Source organism: Chlorocebus sabaeus, chromosome X (genome assembly GCF_047675955.1).
Source record: "Chlorocebus sabaeus isolate Y175 chromosome X, mChlSab1.0.hap1, whole genome shotgun sequence".
NCBI lineage: Eukaryota > Metazoa > Chordata > Mammalia > Primates > Cercopithecidae > Chlorocebus > Chlorocebus sabaeus.
In genome coordinates, this window is record NC_132933.1 from 134,357,143 (window position 1) to 134,376,282 (window position 19,140).

The following is a 19,140-nucleotide window of genomic DNA, read 5'->3' on the forward strand; positions in this document are numbered from 1 at the left end:
CCACAATTTATCAGCCACATGATTTTGGCCCTATTATACATAGACCCTCTGAGACTCAGTCTCCTCATCTGTAAAATGAGGCTAAGAATAGAGTTATCTTGTTGTAGTGATTGAGACATCTAGCAGAGTGTCTAGTATGTGGTAGATGCTCAACAGGTAGTATTTGTTAATATTAGGTTTTATATTCTGCTGCCATTTCTATTCTTTATTAAAGCCAAACTCATTATTTCTCCCCCCAAACTCATATATCTTTTATAAGTTTCCCAGTCAGATCAATAATACCAAAGCTTCTAGTTTACCACATTCAAGTCCCTGGGATCATCTTTCATCCCTCCACAAGTACCAGGTCCCTGCTACTCTGCAACAGCTCTCTACTGCATCCTTCATCTTCAGTCCTCTAACGTGAGATTTTTATTGAACACTTACAGGCTGTACCCCAATGTTGGATGTTCACAGCTTTGTATAACCAGCTATCTCAAAAGCATATGTCACCTACTGCTTCAAAACAAACAAAAACTTCTCATAAGTCAACCACAGTCACAGGAAATGAATTATATGAATCACCACTTTCCTGTCCTGGGCTCAATGAGCATCACCCTCCAGACTCTCTCTATCAAGCTGTACAAGCCCACTTTCCTCAAGCTCTAATTGAATGTCTTTATTTCAACCCCATTCAATTATCCTTGCCTTGTTGTAAGCATGACCTTTTCGGGTTTTTGCTAAGAAAACCATGCTATAAAACATGCCTATCTCATAGGCACTTTAAAACAAACACACAAGGCTGGGTGCGGTGGTTCACGCCTGTAGTCCCAGCACTTTGGGAGGTGGAGGTGGGCAGATCACTTGAGGTCAGGAGTCTGAGACCAGCCTGGCCAATGTAATGAAACCCCATCTCTACTAAAAATACAAAAATTAGCCGGGCATGGTGGTGCATGCCTGTAGTCCCAGATACTCGGGAGACTGAGGCACGAGAATCGCTTGAACCCATGAGGTGGAGGTTGCAGTGAGCCGAGATCACACCACTGCACTCCAGCCTGGGTAAGAGAGAGACTTCGTCTGCGGGGAGGAGGGGGGAACAGAAACACGCACACGCATACAAATAAAAAGATAATTAACTATGTATATCTGCAGGGTAAAGGTCCAAACCAGAATATTTTTTTTTTTTTTTTTTTTTTTTGTGACAGATTCTCTCTCTGTTGCCCAGGCTGGAGTGCAGTGGTGTGATCTTGGCTCACTGCAACCTCCACCTCCCAGGTTCAAGTGATTCTCCTGCCTCAGCCTCCCGAGTAGCTGGGACTAAAGGCATGCACCCCCATGCCCGGCTAATTTTTGTATTTTTACTAGAGACTGCGTTTTAACACGTTGGCCAGGCTGGTCTTCAACTCCTGACCTCAGGTGATCTGCCCACCTTGGCCTCCCAACATGCTGGGATTACAGGTGTGAGCCACTGTGCCCGGCCTAGAACATTTTTCAAATGTGAGTAGTCATAATGAGTCCTAAAAAGAAGCTTAGTCACTGCTAAGAGATTTCATATGCATGTCAATGTGTACATATAACAACTTATTATATATACAATAAATACATACAGCTTAATTTTGCTTAGCTGTCAAAAAAATCGTACGAGTTATATTTTTGCTTTGAAATTGAGCAGCATTAATTTCAGTAAATTAGGAAGTATAATCTTTAGTCTGGATCAGCCCAACATCATATTCTATGCACAAAAGACAAAATACACCTATTTGTCAGCATGACCTCTCAATTACTGTGACAGTACACAGATTAAAACAGTGACTTTCTTCTACACTTGTACAAATATAAAACATGCTAAGAATTATTTATTTATATATACACCCACAGTCAACCTTTTCAAAAAGATACCCAATTTATGCATAAACAATCACACAGACCTGACTTAGACATTTTTATAAACATTTCACTAAATTTTTAAAGGTATGCAAAATATATTGGCCTGATTATATATAAGTACAATTGGGAAGATTATATACATTTTTAATTATAATATGAGTTTCATAACAATCCGTTGTTTGACCCTAAAGTGTCAATCTTACCAGAAGCATCAAATTCTCTATTTTTGGATAATGGAGTATAGATTTGAAGGTCTGATTTTAGCTGGGAAAAGGATATACTATCTATAACAAGCCTAATGACTAAACAGCTGCAGATTCTAAAAAAGATTTTTATAATACTCTGAGATAGGCACTATAATTTATGCTTTAAATTTTCCATCCAGTGATATCTTTTTAGACACATGCAAGGAGAAATCAACAACACTTAAAGAGCTGGTGTGTGACCTCATGTAGTGAAGGACAGCAAAGAGAGAAATGTTTTAGATGTATCTCATTTGCAGCAACCTCACAGGCTTGTGTTTTTTTTTTTTTTTTTTTAAGTATCTATTCTTCTATCTCTTCAGACAGACCATAAGCCATATAAAGGCAAGAAAAGTATGGTTTATTTATCCTTGTAATTCAAAGTGCCCTATACACAGTAACTAAAAATCAGAGTTCACATTTAGAGTTGGTTTTCTAAGAGCAGAGATGTCCATTCTCATCCACTTTCACACTGGGCCCATCCTGCTGGCACTAACAGTGTGTGTTTTGAGAGCCAGGTATACGAAACAACCATTTTAACAAATGAGTAAATAGAAAGATAAAAACAATACATTTAAATAATAAACTATTTTTATATAAAAGGCAGAGGGAGAGCTTAAAGTTACAAGAAAGTATAGAGAAAAAGGTCACAGGTTGAAGTAGGACAATGACTAGGAGAAAACATTCGGACTCTGTACATGATGTGTAATATATATCAGATATACGTATATGTATAATATATATGCATATGTGTATGTACATATGTAAGGTATGTATATATCTCATAAATCTTTGAGTTTTAAAACCCAAGATTAGAAGAAATCAAGCTTCCATTTGCAATGTTGCATAAACAGAGCCATTGTATAAAAGGAGGTTTTATGTTCGGGAAAAAGTCAAATTTAACTTAGAAACTAATAACCTATTTCTCCCAAGTAATATCCACCCAGGAATTTTTTTTAAGCTTCAGAAATTTATAACTAAAGGCAAGTCATTAAAAGTATAGCATTTAGCATTTTATTAGGGAGGTTTTCATTTGTTTAATTTCAAACTACAATAACATTTCTTAGCAAGGTGTTCAAGGTGCTAAATTTATTATATTTATTGTTTTAAATTCTTAATCATCCTTAATCAAGAACCAATAGTATTCAAACCATTTTTGAAAATTTAATGGCAAAGAGATCTTCAGATAACTATTATTCACATAAAATAGTTCAAACACCCAATTTCAAGAAGAATACAAAAGCCACTGCATGGAAGTAAGAGATCTGTGATCTAAACACAAAAATACATTAACTGTCATGAAGGCTTAAATCCAAAAGGCAGGTGGTATTTTGTACAAAAGGAAAAGCAAATATAAGAGTATCATCTTTATTTATTTGTGTGCGTATTTACATACATACACACACGTATTATTTTCAATAGATGACAGATTCAGGAGTTTAAATGTTTTGGGTTAAATTGCTAAAATCATCACAGACATAAATTATATCATTCTAAAATATCACGAAAAAACTTAAAACCTTGGTCTTAACAAATTATATGCAAATGAAGCCATATACTCAGACTAGGTATGCCATAATAGAAAAATATTTAAACTAATGTTTGTTACAGTTTCAACACTTGCCATCTGAAAGTTACTCCCCTAGTAAAACATGCTTACCACTGAACAATAGCTATGGAAATAACTTCAAATAACTTCTCTGAATAATTTGTGATTATTATCATAGTAAATAATTTCCAGTAAGGTTCATTTCACAGCTGTTCAAGGGTAATCAACTATAGCCAGTAATCCTAATCTACACTATTATCCTAAGTCCTAGCTCATATCTAAACACCTACCTTATCACCCTTCAAAATCTGGATTCAAATGCATCAAGCAATCTAAGTTAACGGGTCTACATGAAAAAAAAAAAAAACTTATCTTTGCTCATAAGTACTTGAACATAAATTAAATCTGTCACTGCCCTGCTTTCTTCTTCCCATCCCACCACCTTTTCTCTTTTCCCATTAGGCAGCTTTTCACTTACACAGTCATGCATCACTTAATGACAAGAACACATTCTGAAAAATATGTCATTAGGTGATTTTATCACTGCGCAAACATCATAGAGTATACTTACACAAACCTAGACGGTATAGCTTACTACACATCTAGGCTACACGGTATGGCCTACTGCTCCAAGGCTACAAACCTGTATAGCATGTTACCTTACTGAGTACCATAGTCAATGACAAGTATTTGTATATCTGAACATGTTTTTTATCTAAATGAAAAATACCATATCTTTAATCTTATGGGACCACCATCGTATACGCTGTCCACTGTTGACCTAAATGTCATTATGAGGTGCATGGCATAGGTCAGTTGGAAAAAAAAAAAAAAATAGCACGTGATTGCTAAGAACTAAGGACTACCCAACCATGATCAAGCTTACCTAAAAGTAGTCTCTTTCTGGCAGCATTCACATATTAATTCCACTTCATTAAACAACATCATCATAACCAGAGTTTTAATTACAGGTTGAGCATCCCTAATTCAAAAATCCAAAATGCTCCAAAATACAAAACTTTGAGTACTGATACGATGCCACAAGTGGAAAATTCCACATATAAGTATTTAAACTTTGTTTTAGGCAAAAATTTAAAATATTGTATAAAACGACCTTCAAGCTATATGTAGTAAGTATATATGAAACATAAATGAATTTCGTGTCTAGCCTTGGGTCCCATCCCCAAGGTATCTCATTATATATATGGAAATATTCCAAAATCCGAAAAAATCCAAAACATTTCTGGTCTCAAGCATTTCAGATAAGGAATGTTCAACCTGTACATGCCCACACGCACAGAGCACTACATTAGCTTCAAAACAGTTAAACATATACAGATATTTCTTTTTAAAAATAATGTACTTGCCTTGTGTCTGCATTTAAGTACAACTCCATAGGCTCCTATAATAAAAAGAAGTAAACAGTCAAGGGCATGCATACAAACTACAGGTCTTGAAGAAATCAAAGCTCTGCTATATTGACATTGCTTTTCAGTGTTATAATGACGACCACTAAAGTGACAAGATTCTATAGTGATAATGCAGTAATGAGCCACATACAAATGGAACATACTTTATTATACATTTATTATAAAGAGTATAGACAAGTCATTTCCTCCAACAAGTATTTTTAAATGTTTCTTTTTAAAGAAAATTTCACTGGCAATATGTTTAAATGTAGGCTTATACATTTATGAAGACAAGATTTGGTCTCAAGAACTTGGAGAATAAATGAAAATTAACTCAGAAAATTCTATGGAACTTAAAACTTAAGAGCTAGGCCAGGCACAGTGGCTCACGCCTGTAATCCCAGCACTTTGGGAGGCCGAGGCTGGCAGATCACCTGAGGTCAGTTCGGGACGAGCCCGGCCAACATGGCGAAAACCCATCTCTACTAAAAATACAAAAATTAGCTGGGTATAGTTGCAGGTGCCTATAATCCCAGCTACTCAGGAGGCTGAGTCAGGAGAATTGTTTGAACCCAGGAGGCAGAGGTTGCAGTGAGCCTAGATTGCACCACTGCACTCCAGCCTGGGCGCGAAAACAAACAAACAAAAAAATCCTTAAGCGTTAATGACATCCCAATAGTAAGCTCAAGCACAGAGCCCACCAAATACACTATCTGTTCTAGAAGACATTAAAATCTTCCTCTATGATATTGAAATACCCTTCTTCTTTTTTGTTTTGTTTTGTTTTTTAAGTTTTTTTGTAGAGACATGGTCTCACTATGTTGCCCAGGCTGGTCTCAAACTCCTGGCCTTAAGCGATCCTCCCACCTCAGCATCCCAAAGTGCTGGGATTACAGGCATGCACCACCACATCCAGCTGAATGTCTCTCCTGACTGGCAAGGTAGTCCAGGCCTCAGTATTCCAATTAATAGCTGGTAGGATTTGCTACCTTTTGCCATAAATAAAGACTCAGTTCATGCACAAAGGCCACAAGCACTCCCACCGTCTTTGGTGTATTTCAACAAGTAAACACCTTTGGGGTTACTTATCCTATTATCTAGGCAATAAACTTCTTCCTTAGAAGTAGAACAGAGTTGACAGCGAGGTACCCAGGAAACTCAGGTTAAAATTATATTGTGAAAAATCTAACTAAGAGAATCAAAATGTCATGAATGATAGCTGAGCTTTACAGAAACATTAAGAACATTAACATTAGCGGACTGGCAAGCCTGCATTCATCTATGAGAAGGGGGCTTCAGGGATACAAAATTAGGAAATGTGTCTCCAGCAGAGTCTATGGGACCTCAACAAGTCTCCCTCACTTTGGTAGAGATGGATGAATCCTATTATCAGAGTTAGCATAGAACCAGCCATTATAACCATCTAACTTAACTTCACAATTGCCAGGCAATTGTTCAATTATCTGTCTATGTCAGTTTTTCTATGGGGTGAAAAATACCCTGTCTCAACTACAAGAATGTAGAGTTTGCTTGACAGGTTTTTTTGTTTGTTTGTTTTTGTTTGTTTGTTTGTTTGAGACAGAGTCTCACTCTCTCACCAGGCTGGAGTGCAGTGGCACAAGCTCACTCACTGCAACCTCTGCCTCCTGGGTTCAAGCAATTCTCCTGCCTCAGCCTCCTGAGTAGCTGGGACTACAGGTGCCCACCACCACAGCCAGCTAATTTTTGTATTTTTAGTAGAGACAGGGTTTCACCATGTTGGCTAGGATAGTCTGGATCTCTTGACCTTGTGATCCACCACCTCAGCCTCCCAAAGTGCTGGGATTATAGGCACGAGCCACCGTGCCTGGCGAAAGATTTTTATATACTTTATATGTATATCCTAGCCAAAAAAAATGTGAGGTGATTTCCAAAGAAAGAAACATACAGCAATGGTGGTTCTGATTACAACTTAAAGTAACAGATTCTGAGATATATATATCAGATCTATATATACCTATCAGTCTGGTAATTTTGAGCCAGTCCCAAAGAAGATGATCACCTATGGCTATACTGAGAAAAACTAGTTATGATCCAGAAAAACTTAGGCCCAGAATCTGGAACATTCTAATCTTGTTACACCCTATGTGCTAGCCTTCTCCAGTCAGCAGCTTTATTACATTGGTCTTTAATTCTAATACTTTTGAAAAATAAAATAGGCTATTCCAGAACAGATGGTAGGCAAGACACTGAGAATGAGTTTTTACATAACATCGATGAAGAAATGGAAGAGGATTTGACTAGTGAAGAAACAAAGATCTATTTGTTTTGTATGGTTTGAACTTCAGACCTTGAAACAAGCATCCAATGATTAAACTCTTTATTTTAATTGTTTCTATGTATTTGAAAAGGATTTGCCAACTTAAAAACTTAAAAACAGCTTTGCTGTTCACATAGGTAAACTTTTTTACAGTCCTTTAGGAATTCAAAGTTTATTTGAAAATTCTGAAATATGAAATTTTTGTAACATATGCTTTAAAGATACAAATGCTAAGAAACCATAATTACAATCACTTATCCTCTGTTAACAGAATCATTTATCAAAATTTCCAAAGTTATCTTTAAGTCTAGAGCAAAAACTAAGCAAGAAAAATCAGAAGAAACGATTTTTTTTTAGGAGTCGGTTTATACAAAATGACATCATATTTCATCAAATCAATGGTATATCATAGGTCATGAGCACTATTTTATGTACTATTAGGAAAGGAAGAGCTGCCAATTAAACTGTGACATCATACTGATTATAAGATCCCCCCTGATTTCAGAGATAAAATTGTGTGCCTCAGAATTTACAAAACATAGTCTCTCATTTTCAAAGAAACAGAAGTTATTTGTTTATTTACCAGGTATTAAGTACAATTTCACCAACATGGTGAAACCCAGTCTATAGTGAAAATACAAAAATCAGCTGGGCACAGTGGCTCACGCCTGTAATCTCAGGAGGCTGAGGCAGAAGAATCGCTTGAACCCAGGAAGCAGAGGCTACAGTGAGCCGAAATCGTGCCACTGCACTCCAGCCTGGGTAACAGTTGAGACTCTGTCTTGAATGAATGAACGAATGAATGAAATTTAAGTTATTCAAAATAAGCCTAGCTGATATAAAAATAAAATGTAACCAAGAAAAAAATGCAGACTAAGGAATTCATGATTGCTAAAAAGAATGAAGGCAGTCAAGATTGTTGTAACACTGGGGCTCTTTTTAAAATAAAAGGGGAAAAAAATATTTGATTTATTAAACTTTAAAAGGTTTTAAAATGTTATTAATTTTTTATTGGAGAGACCCAAATTGTTTAAGAGTAATTTTATTTTTAATATTTTACTCTTAGACACACATGTGAATTGATACAGGTTAAATTAACAGGATCCGATTAGTAACTTTTTGGTGGTAGGAATAACTAACTGTTCATTGCTCAAAACTCAAGGAATGCAAAAATTCCAACTTACCTTCACCTACAACCCCAAGGATCTCAAATTTATTCATCACATTACCAATGTTAGGAATCTTCATGAAGACAAACTCCTCTTTTGATGCAAGCCACAAAACATGGCACCAAAAGAACTCAGAAAGCAGACCAAAAACCTTCTGAAGGAAGAAATTCTCACTGGCTGGTGGGAGCTTTCACATACTTGTTGCAATCATGAAGTATTAAACAATTCCCTGAAAAAAACAAACACAATTAAAAGCTGTAAATTTTATATTTGCAGTACTCTAATAACCAATCTTACCTTTTTGTATAGTTATTTTTCAATCCATTTTAATGTTTTATACACTTAAAATGAAGAAGAAACCAACAGTAATAGGAGCGAAGAACCCAAAATGGAACAAATACAAACAAACAAATGAACCTCTCTGTATTTGAAATGAATAATATAACCACACTTTAGGGGACAAGGACAAATGAATTAACCATAGGTAACTTTTGAAAACAGCATTTTCACTATCTACTCTCCTAAAGCTAAAAACAAAAAGAATTACAAACAAATACTATACTATACTTAGATACCTGCTTTTATACAGTGACATGAAATTTGTTTGTGTGTGTTCTAAGATAGAGCAAATAGGTGAATATACTGACCTTGGTTTCTTAATTCTCATAAAAGGGAGTAACAAATATAAAAAGGGAGAAGGCTTGGAGTTGGTGTTAACAATATAAGCTTAGTTTTTAATATACAGGGGTACAGACAGATATAAAGGTGTTTGTGTAAATGTGCACTCACATACATATATTTCCTAGTTCTGTCTGCTCAGAAGGCCTAGAAGCAATGATACCCCTATAGCTATGAACACAGCTGGGGCTCTAATAAAAGGAACTAGAGTTCCTTGAAGAAAAGGCTGATTCCAAGGGTGGGGTAGGAGAAGTACCATAGGAGCCTAGGGTATATTTTTATGGTGCCAGAAAGTAAGGAAATGCTCAAAGAATTATAGGGGTACCTCAAAAGGACACAGGAGTCAGACTGATGTGACTCCCACTGGCCTAATCGGGAATATTTGAGCAACAAAGTAAATAAGCACAGTAACAGATTATAACCCATATAAAAGTCCTTGCTGACATAAATAAATAAATAAGGGAGAAGAGAAAGCTCTTTTGCGAAGTATAATTCCAAATAATAAATGTAGTGATAAAATTAGAAAATCGCCATTTGGCAATCACTCTGGTAATAATTATTTCAAGCAAGTATGATCAATATATGCTAAAACTAGCGGTTGAAAATTTGATGGAAAACAGGATATTATCTAATCTCAAAGTATCTCCCCACAAGATACGTATTAATTACAAGAAGAAAAATAGTAATTTTATACTGAAGAATCCTGCCAGATACCACCTTAATTAAGTGATCAAGTTAACATCATCAATAAGGAGACAAACCAACATTATATGTCCCTTGATAGGATGCATCACATCACCACCTCTGTGGCATTCATGCCAGAAATGCAAAACCTGAATCTAACCACAAGAAGCAAGAGACAAGCCCAAACTGAGGGACATTTTACTAAATAACTGGCCTGTATTCTTTTAAAATGTCAAGGTCACGAAAGACAAGAAACAACTGAGTAACAAGAAGTGACTATTCCAGATTAAAGAAGATTAAGAGATATGACAATGAAATGCAATGCATGATCCTGGATTACATCCTGAACAAGAAAAAGCTTTTTTTCTTTTTTTGCTATAAAGAACAATTGATACAATTCAAATGTTCACAGATTATAGTACTGTTGTCAGTGGTTTTCTAATTTTCATATTAGTACTTTGGTTACATAAAACAGTGCTCTTGTTTTTAAGAAACAGCACTAAAGTTTTTAAAGGGACATCATGTTTACAACTTAAACCATTGAGAAAAATTACAAGTGTGTATGGGGAAAGAGAAAAAAAGACAGAAAGAATGATAAAGCAAATATGATAAAATGTTAACACTTGGAAAATCTAGGTCAAGGGTATAGAAAGTAGGAAATTCTTTGCACTATTTTTGCAATTTTTCTCTAAATCTGAAATATTTTCAAAATAAGCTTTGTTTCAAAAAGCTTATCCTATCTCTAAGAAGAAGAACAGTGGTACCAACACAAAATATTGTTTTAAAAGCAAGAAATAAATCTAAACAAGAAGTTCCTTACTGCCTATAAAATCTGAAACTTTTAACAAGAATACCCCACACGATGTGGATAAGCATTGTCAAGAAGTGCCCTTTCATACACTGATGGTAGAAATGTAAATTGGTGCAAGTTTTCTAAAAAGCAATATATACATTATTAGGTGATTTTAAAATGTGCATATCCTGATAAGGGCATCTGACAAAAATCTACAACAAACATCATTCTTAAATGTGAAATAGTAGACACAGTCCCTTTAAAACTTAAGAACATGTGCCAGGCACAGTGGTTCACGCATATAATCCCAGCACTTCAGGAAGCCAAGGCAGAAGGATCGCTTGAGCCCAGCCTGAGCAACACAGGGAGACCCAGTCTCTACAAAAACAAAAAACAAACAAACAAAAAAACAAAAAAAAACCTAGACTGGCGGGCATGGTTGTGGGAGGCTGAGATGGGAGGATCACTTGAGCCCAGGAGATCAAGGCTGCAGTGAGCCTTGATTGCACCACCAGACACCAGCTTGGGCAACAGTGTGAGACACTGTCTCTAACAAACAAACAAAAACATGACAGGGAGTTCTACTATTAATACTTATTAACATTAGTATTAAACATCCTAGCCAGGCACAGTGGCTCATGTCCATAATCCCAGCACTTTGGGAGGCTGAGGTGGACGGATCACTCATACTCAGGAATTCAAGACCAGCCTAGAAAATGTGGTGAAACCCTGTCTCTAGAAAAACAACAAAAATTAGCTGGGTGTGGTGGTGCACGCCTGTAGTCCCAGCTACTCTCAGAGGGTGAGGTGGGAGGATTGCTTGAGCCCAGGAGGGCGAAGCTGCAGTGAGCCATGATCGCACCACTGCACTCCACCCTGGGTGACACCGCAAGACCCTGTCTCAAAAACAAAAACAAAAACAAAAACATCCTCACGTGTTATAGTTGGTTTAGTAAAATAAGAAACAATAAATGAATAAAATGTATGATTGAAAAGAGGGAAACGAAAACAGAATTTGCAGATACTACCTCACAGAAAATTCAAAAGAATTCATAAATTATTGGAATTATTAGTGTTTGGCAAAGTAGCTGAACATAAGCTTAATACACAAATATCAGTTGCATTTGTAAAGATCATTTGTAAGAAATAGAAAAAGCAATTTTTAAATATCACATTTATGGGTGGGGCACAGTGGCTCATACCTGTAATCCCAGCACTTTGGGAGGCCGAGGCAAACAGATTGCTTGAGCTCACGAGTTCGAGACCAGACTGGGCAACATGGCGAAATCCAGCCTCAACAAAATATACAAAAATTAGCTGCGTGTGGCAGAGCATGCCTCCAGTCCCAGCTACTCCAGAGGCTGAGATGGGAGGATGGTTTGAGCTTGGGAAGCGGAGGCTGCAGTGAGCCAAGATTGTGCCATTGCACTCTAGCCTGTACAATAGAGCCAGACCTTGTCTCAAACAAAAACAAAAACAAAAACCACATTTACAATAATTTTAAAAAGCACATAAGATTTAACAAAAGATATTCAAAACCACTTTTCAAATATATATGTAACTTTACTCAAAGACATTAAAAAACACCTAAACAAGTTATCCAAATTTTACAGCTAGGAAGATTCAAAACTATAAAGGTATCAACTCTTACCATATTGATCTATACAGTCAATGCAATTCCAATCACAATCCCAACAAGTTTTTCTAAAGAATTAAGACAAGCTGATTTTAAAATATATATGGAAGGGCAGAGTTCCAAGTAGAAGCAACACCCTCCTACTACAAGTATGAGCAGCAAAGAATAAGAAAAAGAAAAGAGTAAGAAAGATAAGAAAAGTTACAAGAGCACTAGGCTTTGAGGGTAGGATCTGGCAGGATGCCCTACTGAATATGTTGAGGATTATAATAGAGTGAGGGAAATTAAGAAAGGGTGGTTCTGGCACAGACTAACTTAGCCAATAGAACAGATGTGAGAGCCCAGAATAGACCATACTTCAGTATCCCTACAGATTCCTACAGACCTTAAAGAAGTCAGAGTAACTCTTGAAGAAGATAAGTCAGACCATGTCACTTCTCATTCAAAACCCTCTAATGGCCTCCCATATCATTAAGAATGAAAACCAAAATCCACATGAGCCACAGGCCTTGACATCCCCTCCTCTGATATCATCTCCTACTAGTCTCTCCCTTGACTAGCTTCACTCCAGCTACACTGACCTCCTTTCGCTATACTTATTTTAGAAAACTTGAGTTCAGTGGAATCAAAAATTTTTTAAGGATTACTCTGACATTTAGAGAAAAAGATGTCACAATTTGAGAAGAAATAAATATTTATTCATTTATTAAGCAAATAATTACTGACTGCCTCCCATGTTTTCAGGATAAGACACACAGCACAGTGGTAAACAAGACAGGCAAGGTCCTTACCCTCGTGGAACTTTACATTTTGCTGGTGGAAAAAAAATACGAGACTATTATCTTGTATTTTGTTATGAAAGAGGGGAAAAGAATGATAGACAGAGAGGGCTTCTGTAAAAAGGTAACATTTGAGCTGAGATGGCAATGGCAAGGAGCCAGCTATATGAGGATCTACATCAGTCACATTCCTGGTAAAAGATGCTCAGAGCATTTCTGAAAACGAACCATTCTTTCATTTTCTATGGCTGGTTTGAAAGAACACCCAGGAAATATTTACATATTCTACTCTCTGCCAATAATGGTATGGTTCATTTCAAAGGAAACTTGAGATAAAAATTAATCATTCTCACTGAGAAGACCCAAGAAGTTCTGTATGTAAGTATTGTAAAGAACATTTGTGGCTGGGCGTGGTGGTTCATGCCTGTAATCCCAGCAAGACTCTGTCTCAAAAAAAATAAAAATTTAAAAAAAAAAAAAGAAAAAGAACATTTGGTCTCACTATTCTTTGTGGCAGTCAAAACTGAGTAATAAAAACTGGGAATCAGGCCAGGCGCAGTGGCTCACGCCTGTAATCCCAGCACTTTGGGAGGCTGAGGCGGGTGAATAACCCGAGGTCAGGAGTTCGAGACCAGGCTGGCCAACATGGTGAAACCCCATCTCTACTAAAAATACAAAACTTAGCCAGGTACGGTGGCAGGCGCCTGTAATGTCAGCTACTTGGGAGACTGAGACAGGAAAATCACTTGAACCCGGGAGGCGGAAGTTGCAGTGAGCTGAGATCTTGCCATTGTACTCCAGCCTGGGTGACAAGAGTGAAAACACCACCTCAAAAAACAAAAAAAACTGGGAATCAGAATGTGAGTAGGGCTGGGCACAGTGGCTCACGCCTGTAATCCTAGCACTTTGGGAGGCTGAGGCAGGCAGACTGCTTGAGTTCAGGAGTTGGAGACCAACCTGGCCAACATGGTGAAACCCCATCTCTAGAAAAAACACCAAAAAAGTAGCCGGGTGTGGTGGTGGGTGCCTGTAGTCTCAGCTCCACAGGAGGCTAAGGCACGAGAATTGCTTGAGCTTGGGAGGTGATGGTTGCAGTGAGCCAAGATCACGTCACTGCACTCTAGCCTGGGCGACAGAACAAGACTCGATCTCAAAAAAAAAAAAAAAATTATGTGAGTAGATACATATCTTGGATGTCAAGAATGGTCTTTTAAATACCAGTATTCATACTGAGGAAAAAAATTATGCCATATTGGATTTAGCTGCAATTTTATATATTTTATATGAATATAGCTGATTAACCTTTTTTTTTTTTTTTTTCTTTTTTTAAAGCATAAAAACTAAAACACTTTAGCTCTGGTGATGGCAAAATACGTATCTCGGATGAAATGTCCCTTTACAGACAAATATAAATGCTCGAGGGAATACTTTTTAGAAACATCTTAAAAGCTCCAAACACTTTTGTGAAGAATTACCTGGCTAAAATCAAAGCAAAAGAATAGAATCCAGAGAGAGATTCCAAACCATCCAAAACTATTTTAGCTTTTCTGGTATTTGAAGATCCAGAAAGTGAGAGAAAAACAGGCTTGCTCTTGAAATCGTTACAGATTAGGAACACAAAGTCAAGGGTGTCTCAAAATGAGAAAGTTTGTTAGCAATAACTTATTGTATATTTCAAAATATTTAAACTAAAAGAGTGGAATTGGGAGGTTCCTAACACAAAGAAATGATAAATGCTTGAAATGATGGATACCCCAATTACCTTGATCATTACACGTTGTATGCTTGTATCAAAATATAACATGTGTCCCATAAATATATACAACTATTATGTATCCACAATCATTTAAAATAAAATTTTTATAAATAAGGAGAAAGTTTGATAAATCACCACTCGAAGCCAAAACCCCAGGATATACTCCCAGGATAAGAAAAAACAGAAATAAATCAGCCCTTGGACAAACTTGAACTGTAGGTTGATGTCATCTGGGTGATCTAAGCAACGCTCTGAGGGAAGATGGCATCAATCAGGCCTCACAATACTGCTACAGATAATTTCTCATTTACAAAGTGCAGTACATAATCAAAGATGGCCAAATACACAAGGTAAGATACCACGAACAAGAACCAATAGAAACAACTGAAAAAGAAAGTGACCCCCAAAGGACTTTGGGTCAGGGATAGCCTATAAATGATCAGCAATAGCCTACAAAACAACGGTAGGGTTGATGCAATAAAAACCAAAGATTGAACATTGTGACAGAACTGAAAGGTCCAAAAGGTGAAAGATCAAACTATAAAAATATATTGGAATGCTAGATAGAGAGCATAACAAAAAAAGAGAACTAAATGAAAGAGAAAAATATTAGGATATAGAAGACATTGAACATGGTTTTAAAACTTGACCAAACGAACATATAAACTATAGCAAAGAACTGCAAAATATCTTTTTTTCCTCTCCAAGCACACATACAACATTCACAAAAACTGATCATATGCTAGGCCATAAAGCAATTCAAAATAAATTACGAGGGCCAGGCATGGTGGCTCACACCCGTAATCCCAGTATTTTGGGAGGCTGAGGCAGGCAGATTACTTTAGGCCAGGAGTTCGAGACAAGCCTGGTTAACATAGTGAAACCCTGTTTCTACTAAAAATACAACACTTAGCCCAGTGTGATGACCACGTGCCTGTAGTCCCAGCTACTCAGGAGGCTGAGGCACAAGAATCACTTGATCCTGGTAGGGAGAGGTTGCAGTGAGCCACATGGCACCACTGCACTCCAGCCTGAGCAACAAAGCAAAACTCCATCTCAAAAATAAATAAATAAATAAAATAAATTACAAGGATTGAAGTAAAAGGATGGTCTCTTTCCACAACTAAAGTTGATCAATCACAAAAGAAATAGTTAGAAAATAATTCTTATGTTTGGAAATAAATACATTCCCAAAATAATCCGTAAATCAATCAAAGAAGAAACCATAATACACTTAACAAAAATACAAATCCATGGAAAGAAAACAATGCTTAAGGAGGAAATTGAGAATCTTATATGCATACATCAGAAAATACTAAAAACTGGAAACGTATGAACTAAGCATAAAACTCAAGAGGCTAAACAAAAGAACCACAAAATGAGCCCAATGAAAATGTAAAGAAAGAAATGAGTAAGAGAAAAATTCATGAAACAGAAAACACAAGTAATAAAAAGATCGGGCCGGGAACTTACAGAACTGTGAGCTAATATATGGTGTCTTAACATGGCTAAGCATGTGGTAAGTTGTTATGCAACAGAAAACTGATACAACAGCATTGTTCCTTTTATATACAGTTTAAAAACAGACAAAGCTGAACTATAAAGTATATTAAGTATGCATATGTAAGTGGTAACTGTGTAAAAAAGTGATCAAGTAAGTGTTTATTGTAAAAAATCAGGATATTAATTACCTGTAAGGAGGGACTGAGATTGAGAAAAGACATGTAGCAGCCTGGCACTTTGGAAAGCTGAGGCAGAAGGATCACTTGAGCCCAGAAGTTTGAGACCAGCCTGGGCAACATAATGAGACCCTGTCTCTACAAAAACTTTTTTTGTTTGTTTAATTAGCTGGGCGTGGTGGCGACCGCCTCTAGTCCCAGCTACTTGGGAGGCTGAGGTGGGAGGATTCCCTGAGCCTAGGTGATCACAGCTGCAGTGAGCCGTGATTGTGCACTGTGCACAAACTGGGTGACAGAGAAAGAAAGGAAAGGAAGGGAAGGAAGGGAAGGAAGGGAAGGGAAGGAAGGGAAGGAAGGGAAGGAAGGGAAGGAAGGGAAGGGAGGGAAGGGAGGGAAGGGAAGGGAAGGAAGGAAGGAAGGAAGGAAGGAAGGGAGGGAGGGAGGGAGGAAGGGAGGGAGGGAGGGAGGGAGGGAGGGAAAGGGAAAGAGAAAGGGAAAGACAAGACAAGACGACACGACACAATACAACACAACACAGGAGGGCTTCCTGGGGCACTATTTCTATGTCTTGAGTGATGGCTAAATAGACATTCACTTATAATTGTTCATTAGAGTATATACTTATGTTTACTGTATTTCTATGTTGTTATATTCCATTATAAAACAAACTTTTAAGAGAATATTTCTGATAATGATTTCATATATAAATAGTTCCTTCGTCATTTATATGGTATTAAAAAATAATTTTTATCAAAGACAAAGCATTGCAATATCACATTAAACAAGAAAGTTTAACTGTTCTCTCTCTCGGAAGTTCAAGACACAACATAACGCATTATGTTTAGTGCTGCGTATCACAACAAAACCAAAAATTCCCAATAACTGATAACCTGGATAGTGACCACTCACCTAAAACCATGCCAGATGAGGAACTGGTAAGGAAACCAGGTGAGTTCCGCCTCAGTGAGAGATGACTGACATCCAAATGTCTGAAGACTTTGGAAAAAATGGAATAGAGCCAGTGATTTATTCCAGGGGGCAGAATTAAGATCAGTGATAGAAGCAAAAAGGAGACAAATTTCAGCTCAGTAGTGATTGGACACATGTAAACCAAAAATAAAATCCTAAATTAGCCAGGGATGGTGGCGTGTATCTGCAATCCCAGCTACTCTGGAGGCTGAGGCAGGAAAATTGCTTGAACCCAGGAGACAGAGCTTACAGTAAGCCAAGATCGCGCCACTGCACTCCGGCCTGGGAAACAGAGCAAGACTTCATCTCAAAAAAAAAAAAAAAATCCTAATCCCCCCCACCTGACTGAACAAACTCTTTCTTGGCCAAGAGCACCCCAGAGAAACCTGAAAAGCTGAATTCCCAGCCAGGGAGAGAGGTCAGACATACCTCGTTATACTCCCTCTTTCTGGATGGCGATCATAAGACTGGCAAACCAGACTCTGGCAATAAGATACCAAATTATAAACAACACCTAAAGTCCGGCAAAGCAGGGGTTAATTCATGCCCTACAAACCATAAAGCCTCATCAGAGATGATTTACCCAATCTGGCTGTGGTATAGCATCACACAACAAATAGCAGACCCTGAAGGCAATCAAAGTATTTTACCCCAAAATGTATTTATTTGACATATTTTAAAATAACTGTCACAGGGCCAACAAATCTCCATTAATGCAGCCAGGCCTTTCCTTTCTGGACCTTACCCTCAACCGAGGAGAGATTAACTGACAGCCTGACACCTTTAAGGTCTGAAAAGAGACATTTACCATCTATTCTCCCTGAAGGCTGCTACCTATGAGGCTTTATCTACATAACAAGAACCTTGGCCTCCACAACACCCTTATCTTAACTCTTAGCATTTCTTTCTTCTGACTTCAAGTCTTTAGAAAAAGCTTAACTCTTTCAACCAACTGCCAATCAGAAAATCCTTTAAACCACCTATGATCCCCCACTACCTTGGCTGAACCAATGTATATCATCCTCCAAGTACTGACTGATGATTTTACCTACAATTCTTCTCTCCCTAAAACACATAAAAGTAGACTGCAATCTGATCGCCTAGGGCATACTTTGTCAGGGCTCTTGAGACTGTTCCCCAGACCATGGTCACTCATACTAGTTCAGAATAAACCCTCTTTAAAATATTTTACAGAGTTTGGTTTTAACATTAACAAAATGATCAATCATCAATGGTTATTCAATCATTCTCATTTTTGTCATACTTGTCAGATGCCTACAATGGGACAGCCACTATTGTAGATACTTCAGGATATAGTAGTGAACACACGGACCATGCTCCTGCTCTCATGGAGCTAAAGGAGATAGACAATAAATAGGATAATTTCAGACACTGACAAGTATTATAAGGAAATAAAACAGAGTCTTATGATAGAGTTATGGCAGTTGGGAAGGGGAGAGGTCCTTTAGGTAGGAGATCTGGGGAAGGCTTGTCTGAGAAGGCAGTATTTCAGAGAAATCTGTCCTAAGTAAGAAATCAAGCCACCAGGACTAGGACTATGAGAAGAGTGTTCAAGGTAGTACAAAGAGTCTTAGAGAGTTTGATAAGTTCAAGGAACAGAGAAGGCCTGAA

The 19,140-nt window shown here is 37.4% G+C and overlaps 1 protein-coding gene across 3 annotated transcripts in view; it reads right to left on the minus strand.

Annotated features, from left to right (window-relative positions):
- Positions 1-19,140, minus strand: part of CDKL5 (cyclin dependent kinase like 5) — a 212,565-nt gene that overhangs the window by 123,622 nt on the left and 69,803 nt on the right. For all 3 annotated transcript variants that reach the window (XM_007991180.3, XM_037986378.2, XM_037986376.2), the window contains exons 2-3: positions 8,550-8,763; positions 5,025-5,059 (exon numbers count right to left, since the gene is read on the minus strand). In XM_007991180.3, the coding sequence (XP_007989371.2) occupies positions 5,025-5,059; positions 8,550-8,613 (99 nt within the window). In that variant the 5' untranslated portion in view covers positions 8,614-8,763. The remainder of the gene's footprint in view (positions 1-5,024; positions 5,060-8,549; positions 8,764-19,140) is intronic.